The 26219-nt window shown below is 46.8% G+C and overlaps 1 protein-coding gene across 1 annotated transcript in view; it reads left to right on the forward strand.

Annotated features, from left to right (window-relative positions):
* LOC115083415 overlaps positions 1-26219 on the forward strand; it is a 154178-nt gene that overhangs the window by 47857 nt on the left and 80102 nt on the right. Inside the window, exons 3-6 of the mRNA XM_029587221.1 lie at positions 2973-3078; positions 13104-13234; positions 23347-23620; positions 25226-25381. Of these exons, the coding sequence (XP_029443081.1) occupies positions 2973-3078; positions 13104-13234; positions 23347-23620; positions 25226-25381 (667 nt within the window). The remainder of the gene's footprint in view (positions 1-2972; positions 3079-13103; positions 13235-23346; positions 23621-25225; positions 25382-26219) is intronic.

Consider the following 26219-nt stretch of genomic DNA (forward strand, 5'->3'; position numbering starts at 1 on the left):
GGCAGGGGAGAAGAAAAACTGATACTTCACGCATATCCAGCATAGCTCTCTGCTTCAACGGCAGGGGAGCTCACGTAGCTGGGTCTTTCTGGCAGGCTGCAGGTAGAGTAATAACTGGAAGTCCTACAGGATGTGCAGGTGCTCACATAATTGAGTCTGTCTGGCAGGCTACACAAGGGACCTAGAAAGCTAGAACAGCTTTGCTGCCAGATATGGGAAAGGAGGGGTCCTGGGTGTGAATAGAGGATCTTGTAGGCTCATCTACCCATAATGATGGAGCACTGAAAAGGAAGACAACATATACTATCCTGAATAAAGGAAGATATCTTGTAGTTGGTCTTTCTGTACCAGCTGGGATATATCTTCATATTTGTGCTGCTTTTGTATTGTACAACAAAATTAGCAGAGGGGAAGAGAATAGCTGGGCAGACTGGATGGGCTGGTGACACAGAGTCCTCTGGGGTCAGTCAGTTGGGATATTGGCTGCTAGTGTGGATCTCCTGCACATTCAGCTTAGACCCTTCACCAGGAGTCAACTGATATGCTGCGCTCTTGTGGGTGTGACCATTGGCATGTCTTTGCATGTGTGTGTACAGTGGAGGCAGCGGCAGGCAGGTGGAAGGGTATATGTACAGGTCTGACAGCCTCTCTCATCACAAGGATCAGGATCTGCAGCCGAGGAGCTCATTCATATCTCAGACAAGTCCAGGTGAGAGCTCAGATGAGAGGAGGTGATCAGTTATATGGACCCCTGGTTTCTGGGCTCAGCTGAGAGGAGGTGGAGAGTTATATGGACCCCTGGTTTCTGGGCTCAGCTGAGAGGAGGTGGAGAGTTATATGGACCCCTGGTTTCTGGGCTCAATGAGAGGAGGTGGAGAGTTATATGGACCCCTGAGTTCTGGGCTCAGATGAAAGGAGGTTGTGAGTTATATGGACCCCTGGTTTCTGGGCTCAATGAGAGGAGGTGGTGAGTTATATGGACCCCTGGTTTCTGGGTTCAGATGAGAGGAGGTGGAGTGTTATACGGACCCCAGGTTTCTGGGCTCAGATGAGAGGAGGTGGAGAGTTATATGGACCCCTGGGGTCTGGGCTCAGATGAGAGGAGGTGGAGAGTTATATGGACCCCTGGTTTCTGGGCTCAGATGAGAGGAGGTGGAGAGTTATATGGACCCCTGGTTTCTGGGCTCAGATGAGAGGAGGTGGAGAGTTATATGGACCCCTGAGTTCTGGGCTCAGATGAAAGGAGGTGGAGAGTTATTTGGACCCCTGGTTTCTGGGCTCAGATGAGGGGAGGTGGACAGTTAAATGGACCCCTGGTTTCTGGGTTCAGATGAGAGGAGGTGGAGAGTTATACCGACTCCAGGTTTCTGGGCTCAGATGAGAGGAGGTGGATAGTTATATGGACCCCTGGGGTCTGGGCTCAGATGAGAGGAGGTGGAGAGTTATATGGACCCCTGGGGTCTGGGCTCAGATGAGAGGAGGTGGAGAGTTATATGGACCCCTGGTTTCTGGGCTCAGATGAGAGGAGGTGGAGAGTTATATGGACCCCTGGTTTCTGGGCTCAGATGAGAGGAGGTGGAGAGTTATATGGACCCCTGAGTTCTGGGCTCAGATGAAAGGAGGTTGTGAGTTATATGGACCCCTGGTTTCTGGGCTCAATGAGAGGAGGTGGTGAGTTATATGGACCCCTGGTTTCTAGGTTCAGATGAGAGGAGGTGGAGAGTTATATGGACCCTTGGTTTCTAGGTTCAGATGAGAGGAGGTGGAGAGTTATATGGACCCCTGGTTTCTGGGCTCAGATGAGAGGAGGTGGAGAGTTATATGGACCCCTGGTTTCTGGGCTCAGATGAGAGGAGGTGGAGAGTTATATGGACCCCTGGTTTCTGGGCTCAGATGAGGGGAGGTGGAGAGTTATTTGGACCCCTGGTTTCTAGGTTCAGATGAGGGGAGGTGGACAGTTAAATGGACCCCTGGTTTCTGGGTTCAGATGAGAGGAGGTGGAGAGTTATATGGACCCCTGGTTTCTGGGCTCAGATGTGAGGAGGTGGTGAGTTATATGGACCCCTGGTTTCTGGGCTCAATGAGAGGAGGTGGAGAGTTATATGGACCCCGGAGTTCTGGGCTCAGATGAAAGGAGGTTGTGAGTTATATGGACCCCTGGTTTCTGGGCTCAATGAGAGGAGGTGGTGAGTTATATGGACCCCTGGTTTCTAGGTTCAGATGAGAGGAGGTGGAGAGTTATATGGACCCCTGGTTTCTAGGTTCAGATGAGAGGAGGTGGAGAGTTATATGGACCCCTGGTTTCTGGGCTCAGATGAGAGGAGGTGGAGAGTTATATGGACCCCTGGTTTCTGGGCTCAGATGAGAGGAGGTGGAGAGTTATATGGACCCCTGGTTTCTGGGCTCAGATGAGGGGAGGTGGAGAGTTATTTGGACCCCTGGTTTCTGGGCTCAGATGAGGGGAGGTGGACAGTTAAATGGACCCCTGGTTTCTGGGTTCAGATGAGAGGAGGTGGAGAGTTATACCGACTCCAGGTTTCTGGGCTCAGATGAGAGGAGGTGGATAGTTATATGGACCCCTGGGGTCTGGGCTCAGATGAGAGGAGGTGGAGAGTTATATGGACCCCTGGTTTCTGGGCTCAGATGAGAAGAGGTGGAGAGTTATATGGACCCCTGGTTTCTGGGCTCAGATGAGGGGAGGTGGAGAGTTATATGGACCCCTGGGGTCTGGGCTCAGATGAGAGGAGGTGGTGAGTTATATGGACCCCTGGTTTCTGGGCTCAGATGAGGGGAGGTGGAGAGTTATTTGGACCCCTGGTTTCTGGGCTCAGATGAGAGGAGGTGGAGAGTTATATGGACCCCTGGGGTCTGGGCTCAGATGAGAGGAGGTGGAGAGTTATATGGACCCCTGGTTTCTGGGCTCAGATGAGAGGAGGTGGAGAGTTATATGGACCCCTGGTTTCTGGGCTCAGATGAGAGGAGGTGGAGAGTTATATGGACCCCTGGTTTCTGGGCTCAGATGAGAGGAGGTGGACAGTTATATGGACTCCTGGGTTCTGGCTCAGATGAGAAGAGATGGTGAGTTATATGGACCCCTGGGTTCTGGCTCAGATGAGAGGAGGTGGAGAGTTATTTGGACCCCTGGTTTCTGGGCTCAGATGAGAGGAGGTGGAGAGTTATGTGGACCCCTGGTTTCTGGGCTCAGATGAGAGGAGGTGGAGAGTTATATGGACCCCTGGTTTCTGCGCTCAGATGAGAGGAGGTGGACAATTATATGGACTCCTGGGTTCTGGCTCAGATGAGAGGAGATGGTGAGTTATATGGACCCCTGGGTTCTGGCTCAGATGAGGGATGACAGCAGGAGTCCTTGCTCTGATGGAAATCGAGGGAGGTGCAGACGCTTGCAGCTGAGTACAGACCCAGCTGCCAGCTGCAGGCTTTAGGGTAATGAGCAGAGGAGAGAAAGGAAAGCTGCTGACAGGGGTCTATCACAGGTTCTGAGCCGGATGTGCTGAGCAGGGCTCTCACAGCCTGGGATGGAAGCGCCCCTTGGTGCGTCTGTCCTTCTGTGCCTGTGAAGCAGCCTTAGAAAACAGAAAGAAGAGGAAACTCTCTCTTAATTATAGCAGGGCAGACAGGGGCAGGCAGCTCTCCTGGCAGTGGATAGGGATGTGCCATGGAAGCACCGTCACAGGCACCCTAGAGTCCCAGTACTGCCAGTCTGCCATTTGGACCTCGTTGCCCGAGGGAGGGACCTTGGCAGTCTGCAAGGATTACATTTTATGCACTTTTGATAGTCCTAGAAAGATATTATCGTGACTCACTACTTTGCTGCTTACCTTTCAACTCATTTTGAGTTTTGAGAACATAAGAACATAAGAAAATGCCATACTGGGTCAGACCAAGGGTCCATCAAGCCCAGCATCCTGTTTCCAACAGTGGCCAATCCAGGCCATAAGAACCTGGCAAGTACCCAAAAACTAAGTCCATTCCATGTAACCATTGCTAATGGCAGTGGCTATTCTCTAAGTGAACTTAATAGCAGGTAATGGACTTCTCCTCCAAGAACTTATCCAATCCTTTTTTAAACACAGCTATACTAACTGCACTAACCACATCCTCTGGCAACAAATTCCAGAGTTTAATTGTGCGTTGAGTAAAAAAGAACTTTCTCCGATTAGTTTTAAATGTGCCCCATGCTAACTTCATGGAGTGCCCCCTAGTCTTTCTACTATCCGAAAGAGTAAAAAACCGATTCACATCTACCCGTTCTAGACCTCTCATGATTTTAAACACCTCTATCATATCCCCCCCTCAGTCGTCTCTTCTCCAAGCTGAAAAGTCCTAACCTCTTTAGTCTTTCCTCATAGGGGAGTTGTTCCATTCCCCTTATCATTTTGGTTGCCCTTCTCTGTACCTTCTCCATCGCAATTATATCTTTTTTGAGATGCGGCGACCAGAATTGTACACAATATTCAAGGTGCGGTCTCACCATGGAGCGATACAGAGGCATTATGACATTCTCCGTTTTATTCACCATTCCCTTTCTAATAATTCCCAACATTCTGTTTGCTTTTTTGACTGCCGCAGCACACTGTACCGACGATTTCAATGTGTTATCCACTATGACACCTAGATCTCTTTCTTGGGTTGTAGCACCTAATATGGAACCCAACATTGTGTAATTATAGCATGGGTTATTTTTCCCTATATGCATCACCTTGCACTTATCCACATTAAATTTCATCTGCCATTTGGATGCCCAATTTTCCAGTCTCACAAGGTCTTCCTGCAATTTATCACAATCTGCTTGTGATTTAACTACTCTGAACAATTTTGTGTCATCTGCAAATTTGATTATCTCACTCGTTGTATTTCTTTCCAGATCATTTATAAATATATTGAACAGTAAGGGTCCCAATACAGATCCCTGAGGCACTCCACTGTCTACTCCCTTCCACTGAGAAAATTGCCCATTTAATCCTACTCTCTGTTTCCTGTCTTTTAGCCAGTTTGCAATCCACGAAAGGACATCGCCACCTATCCCATGACTTTTTACTTTTCCTAGAAGCCTCTCATGAGGAACTTTGTCAAACGCCTTCTGAAAATCCAAGTATACTATATCTACTGGTTCACCTTTATCCACATGTTTATTAACTCCTTCGAAAAAGTGAAGCAGATTTGTGAGGCAAGACTTGCCCTGGGTAAAGCCATGCTGACTTTGTTCCATTAAACCATGTATTTCTATATGTTCTGTGATTTTGATGTTTAGAACACTTTCCACTATTTTTCCTGGCACTGAAGTCAGGCTAACCGGTCTGTAGTTTCCCGGATCGCCCCTGGAGCCCTTTTTAAATATTGGGGTTACATTTGCTATCCTCCAGTCTTCAGGTACAATGGATGATTTTAATGATAAGTTACAAATTTTTACTAATAGTTCTGAAATTTCATTTTTTAGTTCCTTCAGAACTCTGGGGTGTATACCATCCGGTCCAGGTGATTTACTACTCTTCAGTTTGTCAATCAGGCCTACCACATCTTCTAGGTTCACCGTGATTTGATTCAGTCCATCTGAATCATTACCCATGAAAACCTTCTCCATTACGGGTACCTCCCCAACATCCTCTTCAGTAAACACCGAAGCAAAGAAATCATTTAATCTCTCCGCGATGGCCTTATCCTCTCTAAGTGCCCCTTTAACCCCTCGATCATCTAACGGTCCAACTGACTCCCTCACAGGCTTTCTGCTTCGGATATATTTAAGAAAGTTTTTACTGTGAGTTTTTGCCTCTACAGCCAACTTCTTTTCAAATTCTCTCTTAGCCTGTCTTATCAATGTCTTACATTTAACTTGCCAATGTTTATGCTTTATCCTATTTTCTTCTGTTGGATCCTTCTTCCAATTTTTGAATGAAGATCTTTTGGCTAAAATAGCTTCTTTCACCTCCCCTTTTAACCATGCCGGTAATCGTTTTGCCTTCTTTCCACCTTTCTTAATGTGTGGAATACATCTGGACTGTGCTTCTAGAATGGTATTTTTTAACAATGACCACGCCTCTTGGACATTTTTTACTTTTGTAGCTGCTCCTTTCAGTTTTTTTCTAACAATTTTTCTCATTTTATCAAAGTTTCCCTTTTGAAAGTTTAGCACGAGAGCCTTGGATTTGCACACTGTTCCTTTTCCAGTCATTAAATCAAATTTGATCATATTATGATCACTATTGCCAAGCGGCCCCACCACCGTTACCTCTCTCACCAAGTCCTGTGCTCCACTGAGAATTAGATCTAAAATTGCTCCCTCTCTCGTTGGTTCCTGAACCAATTGCTCCATAAAGCTATCATTTATTCCATCCAGGAATGTTATCTCTCTAGCGTGACCCGATGATACATTTTCCCAGTCTATATTGGGGTAATTGAAGTCTCCCATTATTACTGCACTACCAATTTGGTTAGCTTCCCTAATTTCTCTTAGCATTTCACTGTCCATCTCACCATCTTGACCAGGTGGACGGTAGTATACCCCTATCACTATAGTCTTCCCCGACACACAAGGGATTTCTACCCATAAAGATTCAATTTTGTATTTAGTCTCATGCAGGATGTTTATCCTGTTGGACTCTATGCCATCCCGGACATAAAGTGCCACACCTCCTCCCGAGTGCTCCTCTCTGTCATTGCGATATAATTATGATCAGAAGCTGGCAGAGAGTTCTTTCCCTGTTCTTTCCCTGTTTGCATTTTGCAGGTACAACAAACTAAATGAATCTTGCCTGGGACACAGACTGCCCTGGCTGAATGCTTCAGAGAAAGGATGGCTGGGCACAGTGTGCGTCTCTTCACCACAATGGCCATTTAAGTAAAATGACGGCATATCAGAAGAGATTTTCGGAATCGCTCCATTTTTCAGGACAGGGCTGACCCAGCCCTGGTTTTTTTCTTCTCACATTTTCCCATGCATGGGAGGTCCTGCTGCCTTCTTTGCTAAATCAAAGCTACAAGTCCATGCATTCAACAGGATGAAATGACACCTGGCTCGGCCTGGTCTGACAATACTTTCTTCCTTGCTCATTCTTGAGTTTTCTCCTGCCCCGGGCTCCATTTGAAAAGGTGGAGGTGAATCATAGAAATATAGAACGAGGTGAGATGGCAGGTAAGGCTGACAAAAATCTGTCCATCTTGCTTCGTTTCTCACCATCTCAGGCCACAGTTCATCTCAGGCTTTGGTTTTTGCAACCAAGGATCCTCTGTGCCTATCCCAAATGTTCGTGAATCATGTAACTGATTTTGTCTCCAACACTTAATAACACAGAATTAATGACGTTAAGACGCCTTAAACCATTTTTGTCACGTGAAAATTTTAGATCTGGGCTGCAGGCAATGTTATTTACAGGATTAGATTATTGTAATTCCACGATGTTAGGCCTTCCAAAAGCTACAATCCGTCCTTTTACAGGTACTCCAAAATACTGTAGCTCGCATCTTAACCAACACAAGAAAGAAGGACCATATGACTCCAATCTTGCGAGAATTACATTGGCTGCCTGTAGAACATAGAATAATGCATAAAACTTTATGCGTTATACACAAGATTCTCTATGGCGAAATGACAGAATGGCTAAACTCAACAATCAGGTTGCAGAGGGATGTGAATCGTTTTTTGACGATTTAAAATATTGTCCAATATTTTTTAAATCGTCAAAAATCGTTAAAGAGTGCGATACAATAGAAATTCCCCCGATTTATCATGAAAAATTGTTAATCGGGTTTGTGTCCACTAACAGGAGTTATTTGGGGGGGGGGGGAACCGGCACACCAAAACAACCCCTAAACCCACCCCGACCCTTTAAAACTAATCCCTTACCTTCCCCCACCCTCCCAAACCCCCCCCAAATGTTTTAAAATCACCTGGTGGTCCAGTGGAAGCCCCGGGACCGATCACCCGCTCTCGGGCCATCGGCTGCCACTAATAAAAATGGCGCCGATGGCCCGATAAAAAAAACCCCACCCCAACCCTTTAAAACTGACCCCTTAGCCTCCCCCACCCTCCCGACCCCCCCAAAATGTTTTAAAATTACCTGGTGGTCCAGTGGGGGCGCCGGGAGCAATCTACTGCTCTCGGGCTGTCGGCTGCCACTAATAAAAATGGCGCCGATGGCCCTTTGCCCTTACCATGTGACAGGGGCTATCGGTGCCATTGGCCGGCCCCTGTCACATGGTAGGAGCACTGGATGGCCGGTGGCGCAATGGTATAGAAAAACAGCATCAACCTAATAAATGAAGCTTGACCGACGTGCCGCAAATGCGCAGTAGAGAGCAGCTCTACTGCGCATGCGAGCACGTCGGTCACAGTGTGCCTCTTAAAAATAAAAATGGCGCTGTAGGAGCGGCGGTGGCACCGGCCCGAAGAGCTGGAGCGGCGGCAGACCAGGAGCGGCAGGAGTGGCGGTGGCCTGAAGACCCGGAGCGGCAGGAGCGGCGGCCCGGAGCGGCGGCCCGAAGACCCGGAGCGGCGGGAGCGGCGGCGGTGGCCCGAAGAGCAGCGGCGGCCCGAAGACCCAGAGCGGCAGGAGCGGCGGCCCGAAGACCCGGAGCGGCGGCCCGAAGACCCGGAGCGGCGGCGGCCCGAAGACCCGGAGCGGCGGCGGCGGCCCGAAGACCCGGAGCGGCAGGAGCGGCGGCGGCGGCCCGAAGAGCAGGAGCGGCGGCGGTATGCGCGCGAGGGAGGGACACCTCGGAGATCTACTGAGGGGAGGAGGGAGGGGGGAGAGAGGAGTAACTGGGGGGAGGGAGGAGTGACTGAGGGGAGGGGGGAGGAGTGACTGAGGGGAGGGGGAAGAGAGGAGTGACTCAGGGGAGGGGGGAGAGAGGAGTGACTGAGGGGAGTGACTGGGGGAGGGGGAGAGAGGAGTGACTGAGGGAGGGGGAGATAGGAGTGACTGAGGGAGGGAGGAGTGACTGAGGGGAGGAGGGAGGAGGGGAGGGGGGGAGGGGGGAGGGGGGAGGAGTGACTGAGGGGAGGAGGGAGGGGGGGATGGGGGAGGAGTGACTGAGGGGAGGAGGGAGGGGTGGAGAGAGAGGAGTGACTGAGGGGAGAGAGGAGAGAGTGGGGGGAGGTGGGAGGGAGAATGAGGGGGAAGGAAATGATCCAAAAAAAATGTTAATGTAGCCCGTTTTAACGGGCTTAACGGCTTGTAAATAAATAAATAGTACATGTCGGTAGAAAATGACCCAAGCGGTCCATCCAGTCCACTCAGAAGCTTTATTTATGTATCTATTTTATTATTCTTTGAGTAATTATTGCTTTGTGCAGGTTACCTCAGTTGATACCTAGGGGTTACCCCCTATTCTTCATCTCCATCATTTAGCCACTAGGAATCCTCCGAGTTTATCCCATGGCCTTTGGAATTCCATGAGCATCCTTGTCCTCACTGCCTCTTCCAGGAGGGAGTCCATGCATCCCACCAACCTTTCCATGAAGAAATACTTCCTGAGGCTGGTCCTGACCCAATCCACACCAAGGCTGTTCCATGCATCCGCTATTTATTTCATATATTTAAAATATTTATTACCCACCCCTCCAGCAATGATGTTCTCAGTGGGGTACAACAAAAAACACACATAATAAACATGATAATCAAACCAGACAAAAGTATGAAGTAATTTAATCCAGGCATAAATGTCTGCAATAAAATAATTCAGAGATGGTTAACCAATATTGGCAAAGGCCTCATTAAACAAAAGGGTTTTTACAAGTTTTTAAAATTCTTTTGAATCTTGACTAAGACATACTGTTAGAGGAAGTGAATTCCACAAACTGGATCCAAAAATGGATAAGGAGCCCTCCCGGGTCACGCATGATATTGCAAATCTCCACTACCCTTTCTGTAAAGACAGGGCCAGTGCTTCCATCGGGAAGACAAGGAGGTTGCCTAAAGCAGCAAAATTCTGGGGCCAGCAAACTCCTGCCGGCACAAGGCTCAGAGGGCTGCTGTGCCAGAGCCGGTAAGAGGGTGCGCTATGGTGGAGCTGTTGCCAATACGTGAGTTGGGAGATGGGGGTTGTATGACCAATGGCTCGCCTAAGGCACCGAATGGTCTTGCACTGGCTCTGTCTAAAGAAATATTTGCTAAGATTACTCCTGAGTCTACCCCCTTTCACCTCATCGCACGATCCCCTTTGTTCTAGAGCCTCCTTTCTGTTGAAAGAGGCTCCTCCTTCTGTGCATGGAAACCTTTGAGATGTTTGAATGTCTCTGTCATATCTCCCCTATCTCGCCTTTCCTCCAGGGTGTCCATGTTTAGATCTTTAAGTCTATCCCCCTATGCTTTAGAATGAAGCCCACTGACCATGCTAGGAGCCTCCCTCTGGCCCGACTCCATCCTGTTTATATCCTTTTGAAGGTGCGGTCTCCAGAATTGTACTCAGTATTCCCAGTGAGGTCTCACAAGGGACCTACACAGCAGCAATATACATTAGTGATAGGAAGAAGGTCAAACGTGGCATTGTGAGACTCAGGTGCAGGAAAGGAATTTTTAGAAGCTGACAAAGAAGAAACAAAATCGCTTAACAAATCTTTCTGTTTGTTGTTCATTGTGGAAGGGCCTGGAGCAGGATCACATAAATTAAACAGAAATAAGATTGAAAGTGAGAGAAACCTCAATCGATTTTCAGACCAGTGTGTTAGTGAGCGGATAACTAAACTTAAATTACATAAGACGATGGGGGCTGGATGGGAATCATCCTAGGGTACTAAGGGAACTTAGAGATGTCCTGGCTGCTCCGCCGGCTGAACCTTTTCAATGCTTCTTTAGAGTCAGGAGTAGCTCCGGAGGACTGGTGATGTGAGGATGTGGGTCCTGTTCATACAGCAGAAAGTAAGGAGGAGGCTGGGAACTACAGGTCGGTTAGTTAATAAGCTTTCACTTAATCTCAATAAAACTGAAATTCCCATCCTCTCCAGGTTTCCACCTTCTGCCATCGCCTCTTTCGTCACACTTAATGATTGCCAATTAACCATCTCTGACACAGCGCGCAATCTCAGTGTCCTCATCGTCCCATCACTTTCCATGCAGTCTCATGCTGACTGGCTGTCTCATTCTCTTCTCTTTAAATTATGACTAATTAGGCACTTCAAACCTCTCCTAGAACCTTATCACTTCCGAACTGTCCTACAATCGTTCATGTCTTCAAGTCTAGACTAGTGTAATGCTCTGCTAACTGTTTTGCCTGCGTAGATAACTACACCTCTCCAGATTTTGCAAAATTCGGCTACCCGTCTTCCATCTAACACACCTATCCGTGAATACACTACACCTGTTTTGCAGTCCCTTCACTGGCTCATCTGTCTCTTTTCGTATTCAACACAAATTAGCAATCACTGTTCACAAGATCTCCTCCCCATGGATCTCCTCAACACTGAAACCGTCTACCCCTACCCGTCCGCTGCGATCCTCCAACCATGGTCTCCATGACATACTCTCTGCAAAGTTTTCCCATCTTGATGAAACCAGAGAGAGAACTTTCCCAACTGCTGCCCCCACCCTCTGGAACTCCCTCCCTTCAGAACGGAGACGCCTGAAGGACACAAAGTCCTTTTGAAGAGCCCTCAAGACTTATTTTTTCAGACTGGCATATGACATCGCTTAGCCAGTATGTCTTTCCCCTGTATTGTCTATGGTTTGTGACTACCATAAGTGGAAATAGATGTTTTGATTTTATAATCTGTATATGTGTTTTATTGTTCCCTGCCCTGAACCATGGAAGGCTGGGCAATAAATAGTCTGACCTCTGTGGTGAGTAAACTAATGGAATCGCTGCTAAAACCGAGGAGAGTGCAGTTCCTGGAATCCAATGGCTTGCAAGATCCGAGACAGCATGGTTTTACCAGAGATAAATCTTGTCAGACGAATCTGATCAGTTTCTCTGATTGGGTGACCAGAGGCTGGATCAGGCGAGAGCGCTAGAAGTAGTGTTCTTGGATTTCAGTGAGTCTTTGACACGGTTTTGCATAGGTGACTTATAAATAAATTGTGCGCCTTTGGTATGGATCTATGAGTGACTGACTGGGCTAGAAACTGGTTGAGTGGAGGTGACAAAGGGGAGTAGTAAATGGCATTTTCTCTGAGGAGGGGGTTGTTACTAGCAGAGTGGTGCAGGGATCGGTCCTTGGACCGGTTCTTTTCAACACTTTTGTGAGCATCATTGCGGAAGGATTGTTGGGAAAGGTTTTTCTTTTTGTCAGTGATACCAAAATCTGCAACAGTGGAGTCAGGAAGGTGTGGAAAACATGAGGAGGGATCTAGCAAAGCTGGAGGAATGGTCTAGGGTTTGGCAGCTGAGATTTAGTGCTAAAAATACAGTTATGCATTTACGATGCAAAAACCCTAGCACTGTCTATGCACCTCACTCCTGCCCTGCAGCACTTCTTGCTATTCCAGTACTGACACCCTCCTAGCACTGCCTATGCACCTCACTCTTGCCATGCAGCGTCTCTGGCTATTCCAGTACTGACACCCGCCTAGCACTGCTAATGCATCTCACTCCTGTCCTGCAGCACCTCCTGCTATTCCAGTACTGACACCCTCGTAGCACTGCCTATGCACCTCACTCTTGCCATGCAGCACCTCTTGCTATTCCAGTACTGACACCCTCCTAGCACTGCCTATGCACCTCACTCTTGCCCTGCAGCGCCTCCTGCTATGCCAGTACTGACACCCTCCTAGCACTGCTAATGCACCTCACTCCTGCCCTGCAGCACCTCCTGCTATTCCAGTACTGAGACCCTCCTAGCACTGCTAATGCACCTCACTCCTGCCCTGCAGCACCTCCTGCTATTCCAGTACTGCCATTGGCTTGCTAATGCACCTCAGTCCTATCGATCAGTACCCCAATATCCCATTGCTGGGGCTTTGGTGACTGGGGAAAATCTGTAGACCACTGTAGTGTTACAATCTGAGGTCTCCTGAAGAGCTTCAGAAGCCCTCAGGCAGTCTGCAGACCTCCAGAGGGATCTCCATTGCTTCCCATGGTGCCTGTGGAATCCCTCTGACATTTGCTGTGGTCTAGGACTGTGTGATGAGTTTGTGATGTGATTTTTCCCCCAGGTCTCTGGTGCCGTTGGTTCTCTGGAGTCTCTCTGCTCTCTCTAGGATGCAGTTCCCTGTCATCTTTTTGCTCGGGATTGGGGTGTTCGGAAGGATTCAGGCTGAAACTGACTGCAGTCCTCAGCCAGATGGTAAGGAGCTGAGATGTCTTCTTATTCTTATTCTCTCCCCACCTAGGAGAGACCTTCCCTCACTCTGTCCTTGTTTCACGTTTCTGCTTATCACACTCCTCCCTTCCTCCTCACTTCTCTATATCCTGGGGTTACTCTAAAGCATATTTTTTCTCCTTGCAGGTTTCTCCTTACACTGAATAACCACAACACGACAAATAAAATGTTGCGAGTAAAAACATAATTTACAGGAGGACGTGGAGCTTAATGCCCCTAACTCCACCCTTTTATTATTTACAGATTTTATGGGGAATGAGCTTTCTCAAAAGTTAATTGTTCTGCGTGGGTTAAGGGTGAAGGAAGTCCAGTTTATTTTAGAATTCTGTGTTTATATACGAGGGCAAGAGGCCAGTACGCACACACACACACAGATACACACACACGCACACACACAGACACACACACACACACACACACACACAGATACACAGACACACATGCAGACACCCACACACCCACAGACACACACACACTGATAGACACACACACACACACACACACACAGACACACACACACAGACACACATATGTAATAGGGTACAAAGAGCAGGCACAAACAGAAGACTCCAGGCACTTGGTCCGAAAAAGGAAAAGTTTTTATTTTGCTAGCAAACAGGTGCAGCTGAATCGCTCAGCAAAACTGCACCCCCCTCCCAAGCAGGGAGTAGCTTCTTATACATTCCACATTTCTTATCTTTCACACATGCGTTCTACACACTGCTGAGCAAGCATATCCCAGCTTGAGGGGCTACTGACCCCCCTCCTCCTCTCCAGCCTGGAACTTTCCTGAAACTTCTCCCGTGTTCTGCAGGAGAGGCTGCTGGGACTTGCAGTTCTGGAAAGGAATTTGCCAGTCTGCAGCAATACTGCCCTACTCATATAATACATTCATTGTTCTAATCTAGGTTACAGACTTGGCAGGCAAGCAGTGAAAGCTTAACGGACAATAAGAACAGCGAAAGCCAAAAATGAAAACGTGCTGACAGAGAGTTTCTCACTGTCCTACTACGAGTTTATTGCAGGCAATAGACCCTTTATGAAGCGGGGAATTCTGGTACATGAAGTCCTGCTTGGTAGGAGTTTCAGGTTGTCCTCTGTCAGGGTGAAGTCTCCAGTCTCCCCCCACTACACATATACACAGATACACACACACACACACACACACACACACACACACACAGACTCACTCTCTCTCTCGTGTAATGTAACGTAACTGCCTATCCACTCTGTGCTAAGTAATCGCAACTTCACAGAAACACAAGCAAGACACTTCCCCCCAAATATTCATTTTCCAATAAGATTTCCAATTAAAAGGCCGTTAGGTTCCATTCTTAGGGGTGGATTATTTAGCACAGGCTTTTCTCCCATTCTGTGCAGCGGGGAATGCGTTACGGGTGTTAACTCATGGACTGATGCCACTTTCTGGCTTAATGTTATATTTCACTGTTTTCTACTTCCTGTCTGTGTTGTTACTTTAACCTCGGGTGCTGCCTTCTGGGAAGAAATATCATACAGCTTGGCACCTATCCACTACTAGGGCAGAGAGACAGAAACCCACCATCTGCCCCTCCCTTGCTATACTCCCCTAACCCTCCTCTCTACAACAAATAAATGTCCCCCTCAAACATATGCTCCATGTCTCCCAGATCCTCCTGCCAGAACACAGGTAGTGAAACAGTGTGACAACGCGGTGGCTAGGACAAGAGAGATGCTGGGATCCCGAGGGAGAGGCATAACCAGCAGAAAATTATTGAAAGTTGTTAAATCACAAGAGGATTGTGAAAAATTGCAGGAGGACTTTGCAAGACTGGAAGACTGGGCATAGAAATGGAAAATGAAAACTAATGTGGACAAGTGCAAGGTGATACACGTAGGGAAGAGCAACCCATATTATAGCTGCTAGATGCAAGGAAAAGGATCTAGTGTCATCATTGAAAATACATTGAAATCTTCGGCTCAGTGTGCAGCAGCAGCCAAGAAAGGAACTAGCATGCTTGGTATTATTAGGAAAGGAATGGAGAATAAATCAGAGAATATCATAATGCCTCTGTATCACTCCATGGTGCATCCTCATCTTGTGTTCATATATCATACACAAGCAGAATGCTGGGGATTATTAGGAAAGGAATGGAGAATAACACAGAGAATATCATAATGCCTCTGTATCACTCCATGGTGCATCCTCATCTTGTGTTCATATATCATACACAAACAGAATGCTGGGGATTATTAGGAAAGGAATGGAGAATAAAACAGAGAATATCATAATGCCTCTGTATCACTCCATGGTGCATCCTCATCTTGTGTTCATATATCATACACACACAGAATGCTGGGGATTATTAGGAAAGGAATGGAGAATAAAACAGAGAATATCATAATGCCTCTGTATCACTCCATGGTATGACCTTATCTTGTGTTCATATATCATACACACACAGAATGCTGGGGATTATGAGGAAAGGAATGGAGAATAAAACAGAGAATATCATAATGCCCCTGTATCACTGCATGCTACGTCCTCATCTTGTGTTCATATATCATACACAAACAGAATGCTGGGGATTATTAGGAAAGGAATGGAGAATAAAACAGAGAATATCATAATGCCTCTGTATCACTCCATGCTACGTCCTCATCTTGTGTTCATATATCATACACAAACAGAATGCTGGGGATTATTAGGAAAGGAATGGAGAATAAAACAGAGAATATCATAATGCCTCTGTATCACTCCATGGTCCATCCTCATCTTGTGTTCATATATCATACACAAACAGAATGCTGGGGATTATTAGGAAAGGAATGGAGAATAAAACGGAGAATATCATAATGTCTCTGTATCACTCCATGGTGCATCCTCATCTTGTGTTCATATATCATACACAAACAGAATGCTGGGGATTATTAGGAAAGGAATGGAGAATAAACAGAGAATATCATAATGCCTCTGTATCACTCCATGGTGCATCCTCATCTTGTGTTCATATATCATACACAAACAGAATGCTGGGGATTATTAGGAAAGGAATGGAGAATAACACAGAGAATATCATAATGCCTCTGTATCACTCCATGGTGCGACCTCATCTTGTGTTCATATATCATAAACAAACAGAATGCTGGGGATTATTAGGAAAGGAATGGACAATAAAACAGAGAATATCATAATGCCTCTGTATCACCCCATGGTGCATCCTCATCTTGTGTTCATATATCATACACAAACAGAATGCTGGGGATTATTAGGAAAGGAATGGAGAATAAAACAGAGAATATCATAATGTCTCTGTATCGCTCCATGGTGCGACCTCATCTTGTGTTCATATATCATACACAAACAGAATGCTGGGGATTATTAGGAAAGGAATGGAGAATAAAACAGAGAATATCATAATGTCTCTGTATCACTCCATGGTGCAACCTCATCTTGTGTTCATATATCATACACACACAGAATGCTGGGGATTATTAGGAAAGGAATGGAGAATAAAACAGAGAATATCATAATGCCTCTGTATCACTCCATGGTGCATCCTCATCTTGTGTTCATATATCATACACAAACAGAATGCTGGGGATTATTAGGAAAGGAATGGAGAATAACACGGAGAATATCATAATGCTTCTGTATCACTCCATGGTGCGTCCTCATCTTGTGTTCATATATCATACACAAACAGAATGCTGGGGATTATTAGGAAAGGAATGGAGAATAAAACAGAGAATATCATAATGTCTCTGTATCACTCCATGGTGCAACCTCATCTTGTGTTCATATATCATACACACACAGAATGATGGGGATTATTAGGAAAGGAATGGAGAATAAAACAGAGAATATCATAATGCCTCTGTATCACTCCATGGTGCATCCTCATCTTGTGTTCATATATCATACACAAACAGAATGCTGGGGATTATTAGGAAAGGAATGGAGAATAACACAGAGTATATCATAATGCCTCTGTATCACTCCATGGTGCATCCTCATCTTGTGTTCATATATCATACACAAACAGAATGCTGGAGATTATTAGGAAAGGAATGGAGAATAACACAGAGAATATCATAATGTCTCTGTATCACTCCATGGTGCATCCTCATCTTGTGTTCATATATCATACACACACAGAATGCTGGGGATTATTAGGAAAGGAATGGAGAATAAAACAGAGAATATCATAATGTCTCTGTATCACTCCATGGTGCATCCTCATCTTGTGTTCATATATCATACACAAACAGAATGCTGGGGATTATTAGGAAAGGAATGGAGAATAAAACAGAGAATATCATAATGCCTCTGTATCACTCCATGGTGCATCCTCATCTTGTGTTCATATATCATACACAAACAGAATGCTGGGGATTATTAGGAAAGGAATGGAGAATAAAACAGAGAATATCATAATGCCTCTGTATCACTCCATGGTGCAACCTCATCTTGTGTTCATATATCATACACACACAGAATGCTGGGGATTATTAGGAAAGGAATGGAGAATAAAACAGAGAATATCATAATGCCTCTGTATCACTCCATGCTGCATCCTCATCTTGTGTTCATATATCATACACAAACAGAATGCTGGGGATTATTAGGAAAGGAATGGAGAATAAAACAGAGAATATCATAATGCCTCTGTATCACTCCATGGTGCATCCTCATCTTGTGTTCATATATCATACACAAACAGAATGCTGGGGATTATTAGGAAAGGAATGGAGAATAAAACAGAGAACATCATAATGTCTCTGTATCACTCCATGGTGCAGCCTCATCGTGAGTATTGTGTGCAGTTCGGGTCACCACATCTCAAGAAAGAGATAGCAGAATTAGAAAAGGTACAGAGAAGGGCGACCAAAATGATAAAGGGGATGGAACAATTCCCCTATGAAGAAAGACTAAAGAGGTTAGGACTCTTCAGCTTGGAGAGGAGACGGCTGAGGGGAGATATGATAAGAGGTCTATAAAATCATGAGTGGAATGGAACGAGTAAACGTTAAGGGGTAGATTTTCAAAGGGTATGGGCGTAACATACGCGCGTAACCCCCGAAAACCTGCCCCTTCCTGCCCCTGCGCGCGCCGAGCCTATCTTGCATAAGCTCGACGACGCGTGCAAGCCCGGGGACGCGCGTATGTCCCAGGGCTTCGAAAAAGGGGCGGTCCGGGGCATGGCTGGGGTGTGGCGGCAGTCCGGGGATGGTCAGGGGGCGGGGTTGAGTGCTCTGGCACAACGGCCGCGCAAGTTACGCCTGCCTTGGGCAGGCGTAACTTTGTCTACAAAGGTAGGAGGGGGAGGTGTGGACCAAATCACAGCCTGCCTCTTCTAAAAAGAATACTGGCAGGCTGCTGTCAGTGCAGGGGTATATAAATACTGGGACATCAGTTTGCTCTGTCTCCATCTGCTGGCAGAGGTGCATAACCCACGGGTCCTGAGTCCATTTGTCTACATGTTAGGAAACGGATGGTTTTCTGAGGTCTTGGCTTTCAGCCTCCCTTTAAAAAAAAAGCGGCCAAGTCATGGGAGCCTGAGCTTTCATTAGGCAAACTAGGCCGTTGCTTAGAGTGTCAACATTTTGGGGGTGGCAAAGTCCCACCAGCAGGAGGCCCAAAAGGGTGCTGTATCAGAGTCAATACCCTCAAAAGAAGGACGTGCTGGAGCCATCGCCGCTGGCAGGAGGGAGGGCTGTGCTGGAGCTGCCGCCAATAGGTAAGCTGGAGGAAGGGGGTGCTTGACCAAAGTTTCACCTAGGGTGCCAAATACCGGCCGTTTGGGAACCCCATGCACTAACGGCTTTACATTGTGTTTACTTCTGCATATGAAACAAGATGTCAGAGGTATTTGAACCTGATACAGACATTTAAATACCTGAAAGGTATTAATGCACAAGAAGTCACATTTTTCCATGGAAAAGAAGCTGTAGAACCAGGTGGTCACAATATGAAAGCTCCAAAGGGGTTAGATTCAGAAACTGGCAGGTAGTTTTGGGGTTTTTTTTTTTATATAGAGGGTGGCAGAAGCTCGGCATGCCCTCCCGGAGGAGATGGTGATGGGAAAGGACAGCGGCAAACTTCAAAAAGGCACGGGATAAAAACAGAGGATCTTGCCCTGGTGGCAAGAGAATAGTAAGGAGGGCAGCGAGTGACAGCTGCAGCTCAGGGCAGCAGGGATGTGGCTGCACTGTGCTTCTTGGAGGGCATGGGGGTGACCCGCACGGAGCAGCAGCGGGAGTCGGCTTCCATGTGGGAATTTGATCTATTTTGAGGAAAACGTAACCTAGAAAAAGTATGCGCGTCTGCTGAAAAGCCTGCTCACCCACCAGCAGATGCAGCTTCTGCTTTCAGCACGCACTCAGGACTGTAGAGTAGAGGCAGACTGATGGCTTATACCAAGGATGAAATAACAAAGAGAGACCTATAATATCTAAATATACAAAATACTCATAATAATTTAAGAAAAAACGCAAAAGAAAATATTTACCCCAAATCACAGAATATTAAGAATTTATTAAACAATTTCAAACCCATACTAAAAAGAATTGCAATACATAATCACCAAAAGTTTCTCCAAACTAACAATTTACATCGTATCGTATTCACATACATAAAATAATAAATCACACAGACAAAACCCAACACAAAAAAACACAACAGATCATACACATACTGAGCAAGTTTCACTAACTTGCAAGCACCACTTGCATTTTACAAACTACAATCTTACAATTCTTCAAATACATCTTCTTCCCTCTGTTTTCACCACACCCCCAGGAATGTCCAGCCCTGGTAATCAGTTATTCTTCAAATACATCAAGTTCCCTCTGTTTTCACTGTTGCGACCGTCGCTGCTCGACGCCCTCACTCCGCTCTCTTTACCTCTGTGGCAACTCCTTCCGGGTCTGATGGAGCTGTTTGACAGGCTGCAAGGAGCCAAGATATTTTCAAAACTTGACCTGAAGGGGGCCTACAACCTTATTCGCATACGGAGCGGCGATGAGTGGAAGACGGCCTCCAATACACGAGACGGCCACTTTGAGTATTTTGTAATGCCGTTCGGGTTGTGCAATGCGCCAGCCATATTCCAAAATATGATGAATGACATCTTGCGGGACCTGCTGTACAAGAACGTTGTGGTTTACCTGGATGACAAGCAAGTATTCCACCATCTCCGCGAACACCAGATGTACGCCAAACTCTCCAAGTGTGAATTTCACAAAGACCCTGTACCTTTTCTAGGCTACATAGTATCGAAAGAAGGCTTTCAAATGGACCCTCACAAACTTTAAAGTATCAAGAATTGGTCTCAACCCACCAGCCTGAAGGCTTTAAGGAGATTCCTGGGGTTCACCAACTATTATCGAAGCTTTATAAAGAACTATTCCTCCTTAACCATACCCTTGATGGCGATGACTCGCAAGGGTGCCAACGCTTCAAAATGGTCCGCAGAGGCCATTTCCGCGTTCGAGAAATTAAAGACAGTCTTTTCCACAGAACCATGCTTACGGCATCCAGACCCCAACAAGCCCTTCATAGTTGAAGTTGATGCTTCAGATGTAGGGGTAGGGGCTGTGTTGAGCCAAGCGGGAGACTCAAAAAACTTTCGACCCTGTTCATTCATTTCATGAAGATTTTCTCCAGCCGAAAAGAACTATGGGATCAGCGACAAGGAGCTCCTGGCAATAAAGCTTGCATTTGAGGAATGGCGACCATGGCTCGAAGGCACTCAACATCAAATAACCATCTTCATGGATCATAAGAACCTTGAGTATCTCCGCCACGCACAACGTTTGAATTACAGACAGGCCAGGTGGTCTTTATTCTTCAACCATTTTGATTTTGTGCTCAAGTACCGACCTGGAGATCGGAACACCAGAGCAGATGCGCTGTCGCTCGTTTCACTCAGAAGATGTGCCTGATGAACCTCAGCACATTTAGATCCGAAGAAGACATATCGTCTATTCGCATTTACGGATTATAAACTTAAGAGATACCAGTCATGCTCCATTCCTTCGGAGGATGTGTTGATGAGCCACAGCATTGTACTGAAGAAGATATCTCTAGCAACCAGCCAGTCTGTTTCTGCTGGTGATACCACCATCTCTCATCCAGCAACATCTACTGGAGAGTCATCTTTAGAAGTGGGTTTTGAACATACACCAACATCACCACTTCCTCTGAATCCCTCAGTGATGTTCACAGCAGCTCAATCCATTGCTGCTAATATCATCTATAACACTCTGCAAGATTCTTCCAAGTCTCAAGATCCACCTGTCATCATTGCAGAAGACGACTTAGAAATTAAGATCAAAGAGATTCTGGATGTTCGTAACAGAGGCAAGACTTTTGAATACCTTCTGATTTGGGAAGGTTTTGGCCCCGACTTAATCTCTTGGGAGCCATGGGAGACCAATATCTTGGACAAAGAAATGCTTCATCAGTTCCACCTCACGCATCCTTCTAAACCTAAGCCTGGTACCCGAATAGATCGCCCTTTGAAGGGGGATACTGTTGCGACCGTCGCTGCTCGACGCCCTCACTCCGCCCTCTTTACCTCTGTGGCGACTCCCTCTGGGTCTGATGGACGGTTGGCTGCCGCAGTGTCTCAATGCCATCTCCCTCCGGCGGTCCGGGCTGGCTCGACGCTGCAGATCCGCCATGTTGCCTGAAGACCTAGGGCGCGCGCATGCGCTCTGATTGATGTACCAGCAAGGGCGCGAACCTCAGGGGCATTTCCCTGAGATGAGGTCATCTGCTTCCAATATTTAAAGGTATCTATTTTCACTATCAAGCTGAGTTAGCAAGGAGAAGGATTCCCTACGGCTCTCCAAGCTATTCTGCCTCCTCGGACTTACCAGAGGTACCCGCTCCTCGGGGGCCTTGCTCTTTTCTTTACTTTCAGATTACAGACAGGAACCGGTACTCGCTCCTCGAGGGCCCATGTTCCTGGACACTCTGAATATTTCTCTTCTGCCTGAAGCTATCGCTACTAGAAACATTGTGAGTTACCATCGCTCTCTCAGAGCTTACCCTGGAACCAGGTACTCGCTCCTCGAGGCCTAATCCTTTCCAGCTTCTGAGCTTCCTTGAGACCTTATGTGAGTTTTGTCATCTAGTTCTGTTCATGAACTCTGCCTACTCTGCCTACTCACTATCTATAGTTTCTCAACAGCTCAGCCATCCAGGGATCGCTGTTCCAGTATCTGAGGGACTACAGCCCTGCCGGGCATATCAGCTCACTACTGCCACCTCTGGTGGTTTCAAAGACCTGTTTAATAAAAGAACTAATGAGTGTCTGTCTCCATACTCAAGCCTAGCCGGTGGTCCCTCTCGGAATGTCCTCCCGGGGGCGTGGTCATCTGCCACCGGCCCAGGGATCCACCCACAACTATAGCAGATAACATCAGATTCATTACAGACTGCTAACTCCTCTTTGAGGTTTCTAACAGATTGCTAACTCCTCTTTGAGATTTATTTCTGATTCACAACATTCACCACACAACCATAGAAACATAGAAACATAGAAATGACGGCAGAAGAAGACCAAACGGCCCATCCAGTCTGCCCAGCAAGCTTCACACATTTTTTTCTCATACTTATCTGTTTCTCTTAGCTCTTTGGTTCTATTTCCCTTCCACCCCCACCATTAATGTAGAGAGCAGTGATGGAGCTGCATCCAAGTGAAATATCAAGCTTGATTAGTTAGGGGTAGTGCGGCCAGCCCTGGTAATCAAGAGCTGCAAACAGGTCAGGTTTTCAGGACATCCCTAATCTATTTGCATGAGATAGATTTGCATACAGCAGAGGCAGCATACATGCACGTTTATCTCATGCATATTTATTAAGGCTGTCCTGCATACAGTCCTCGAGTACTGGAGTTGGACACCTCTGGCTTATACTGTAGGTGTAGGGGACATAGGGGGGAGGGACAGGTTGATGGTTATTACTGTGGGTGGAGAATTACTTTATCTCCTTCTGATTGAGTTCTAATTGAAGCTCTGCCATCCTTTCTGCTTGGGACCTTGGATAAGTGATATCTATCTCGTTAATTTTTGCATTTGGGTTTCAGAGAAGAACATAGCACTGACCGGTGTCGCTACTCAGAGCTCCGTGGGATATGATGGGCCTCCTGGGTTAGCCATTGATGGGAATCAGGACAGCAACCACCTCAGAGGCTCCTGTATCCACACTGGTTACGACAAAAATCCCTGGTGGCAGGTGGACCTGCAGAAAAGCTGGAAAGTCAAATCTGTCGTAGTGGTGAACCGGGGGGACTGCTGCTCGGAGCGACTGAAGGGGGCGGAGATCCGCGTTGGAGACCGTGCAGACAACAACAATCCCGTGTGAGTCACTGCCAGCAGTTCGTCACTGTGTTTTAGGGAAACGAGCTTTAAAATAGTGAATGTAGGAACACAATAACCCAGCAAATGATGGCAGATAATAAACGATTGTCCCATCCAGTCTGCCCAGGTGAGATCCTTCCTTTGGTTTTCTGCCATCCTGGAAGGATGAACAAACAGATCCCCGTACACAAACCAAGACCGCTTCCTCTCCCCCTACTATCTTTCATCTAACCCTCAACCCCCTGAGGCTTTAAACTTCCTCAATTATTCTTATTTATCCAAAATATGTGAGCTCTTAGGAAGCACATCCTGGGGATGAATTTTTCTTCCTTTCTGACTCCTTGGCCCAGCCTCTTCACATTCTCCCTTCTCACATCAGAACGAGGCTGGTTATATCCATCTCTGGAGCTCATTTCTCTCCCTCCTCTCAGCAGGATGAGGCTGGTTATATCCATCTCTGGAGCTCATCCCTCTCTACCCCAGCCTCTGAGTCCTCTCCCTCCTCTCAGCAGGACGAGGCTGGTTACATCCATCTCTGGAGCTCATCCTTCTCTATCCCAGCCTCTGAGCACTCTCCCTCCTCTCAGCAGGACAAGGCCGGTTATATCCATCTCTGGAGCTCATCCCTCTCCCTTCTCTCAGCAGGACGAGGCTGGTTATATCCATCTCTGGGGCTCATCCCTCTCTATCCCAGCCTCTGAGCACTCTCCCTCCTGCAGGATAAGGATGGTTATATCCATCTCTGGAGCTCATCCCTCTCCCTCCTCTTAGCAGGTCGAGGCTGGTTATATCCATCTCTGGAGCTCTTCCCTCTCTATCCCAGCCTCTGAGTCCTCTCCCTCCTCTCAGCAGGACGAGGCTGTTTATATCCATCTCTGGAGCCTATCCCTCTCTATCCCAGCCTCTGAGTCCTCTCCCTCCTCCCAGCAGGACGAGGCTGGTTATATCCATCTCTGGGGCTCAGCCCTCTCCCTCCTCTCAGCAGGACGAGGCTGTTTATATCCATCTCTGGAGCTCATCCCTCTCTATCACAGCCTCTGAGCCCTCTCCTCCTCTCAGCAGGATGAGGCTGGTTATATCCATCTCTGGAGCACATCCCTCTCTATCCCAGCCTCTGAGCCCTCTCCCTCCTCTCAGCAGGACGAGGCTGGTTATATCCATCTCTGGAGCTCATCCCTCTCTATCCCAGCCTCTGAGCCATCTCCCTCCTCTCAGCAGGACGAGGCTGGTTATATCCATCTCTGGAGATCATCCCTCTCTATCCAAGCCTCTGAGTCCTCTCCCTCCTCTCAGCAGGACGAGGCTGGTTATATCCATCTCTGGAGATCATCCCTCTCTATCCAAGCCTCTGAGTCCTCTCCCTCCTCTCAGCAGGACGAGGCTGGTTATATCCATCTCTGGAGCACATCCCTCTCTATCCCAGCCTCTGAGCCCTCTCCCTCCTCTCAGCAGGACGAGGCTGGTTATATCCATCTCTGGAGCTCATCCCTCTCTATCCCAGCCTCTGAGTCCTCTCTCTCTTCTCAGCAGGACAAGTTGGTTATATTTGTCTGTGGCGGTCATTCCTCACTAACCCAATCTTCTGCTCTTGTTCCCAATAACCAGATGTGGAACCATCACTGATTTCAGTCCAGGATCTGTGAGCAAGCTGTGCTGCAGAGGAATGGAAGGTCGTTATGTCAGCATGATCATCCCTAATCGGAAGGAATACCTGACGATGTGTGAGGTGGAGGTGTACCCTGTCTTACAGGACGAGAACATGTGTAAGCAGCTAAATCTGCAGCTATATCATGGTACAAATTATATCACAATGACAGAGAGGAGCACCCGGGAGGAGGTGTGGCGCTTTATGTCCGGGATGGCATAAAGTCCAACAGGACTTTATGCCACTAAATACAAAATTGAATCTTTATGGGTAGAACTCCCTTGTGTGTCAGGGAAGTCTATAGTGATAGGGGTATACTACCGTCCACCTGGTCAAGATGGTGAGACGGACAGTGAAATGCTAAGAGAAATTAGGGAAGCTAACCAAATTGGTAGTGCAGTAATAATGGGAGACTTCAATTACCCCAATATTGACTGGGTAAATGTATCATCGGGTCACGCTAGAGAGATAACGTTCCTGGATGGAATAAATGATAGCTTTATGGAGTAATTGGTTCAGGAACCGACGAGAGAGGGAGCAATTTTAGATCTAATTCTCAGTGGAGCACAGGACTTGGTGAGAGAGGTAACGGTGGTGGGGCCGCTTGGCAATAGTGATCATAATGTGATCAAATTTGAATTAATGACTGGAAGAAGAACAGTGTGCAAATCCACGGCTCTCGTGCTAAACTTTCAAAAGGGAAACTTTGATAAAATGAGAAAAATTGTTAGAAAAAAACTCCAAGGAGCAGCTACAAAAGTAAAAAGTGTGCAAGGCGCGTGGTCATTGTTAAAAAATACCATTCTAGAAGCACAGCCCAGATGTATTCCACACATTAAGAAAGGTGGAAAGAAGGCAAAACGATTACCGGCATGGTTAAAAGGGGAGGTGAAAGAAGCTATTTTAGCCAAAAGATCATCATTCAAAAATTGGAAGAAGGATCCAACAGAAGAA

Source organism: Rhinatrema bivittatum, chromosome 2 (genome assembly GCF_901001135.1).
Source record: "Rhinatrema bivittatum chromosome 2, aRhiBiv1.1, whole genome shotgun sequence".
Taxonomy (NCBI): Eukaryota; Metazoa; Chordata; class Amphibia; order Gymnophiona; family Rhinatrematidae; genus Rhinatrema; species Rhinatrema bivittatum.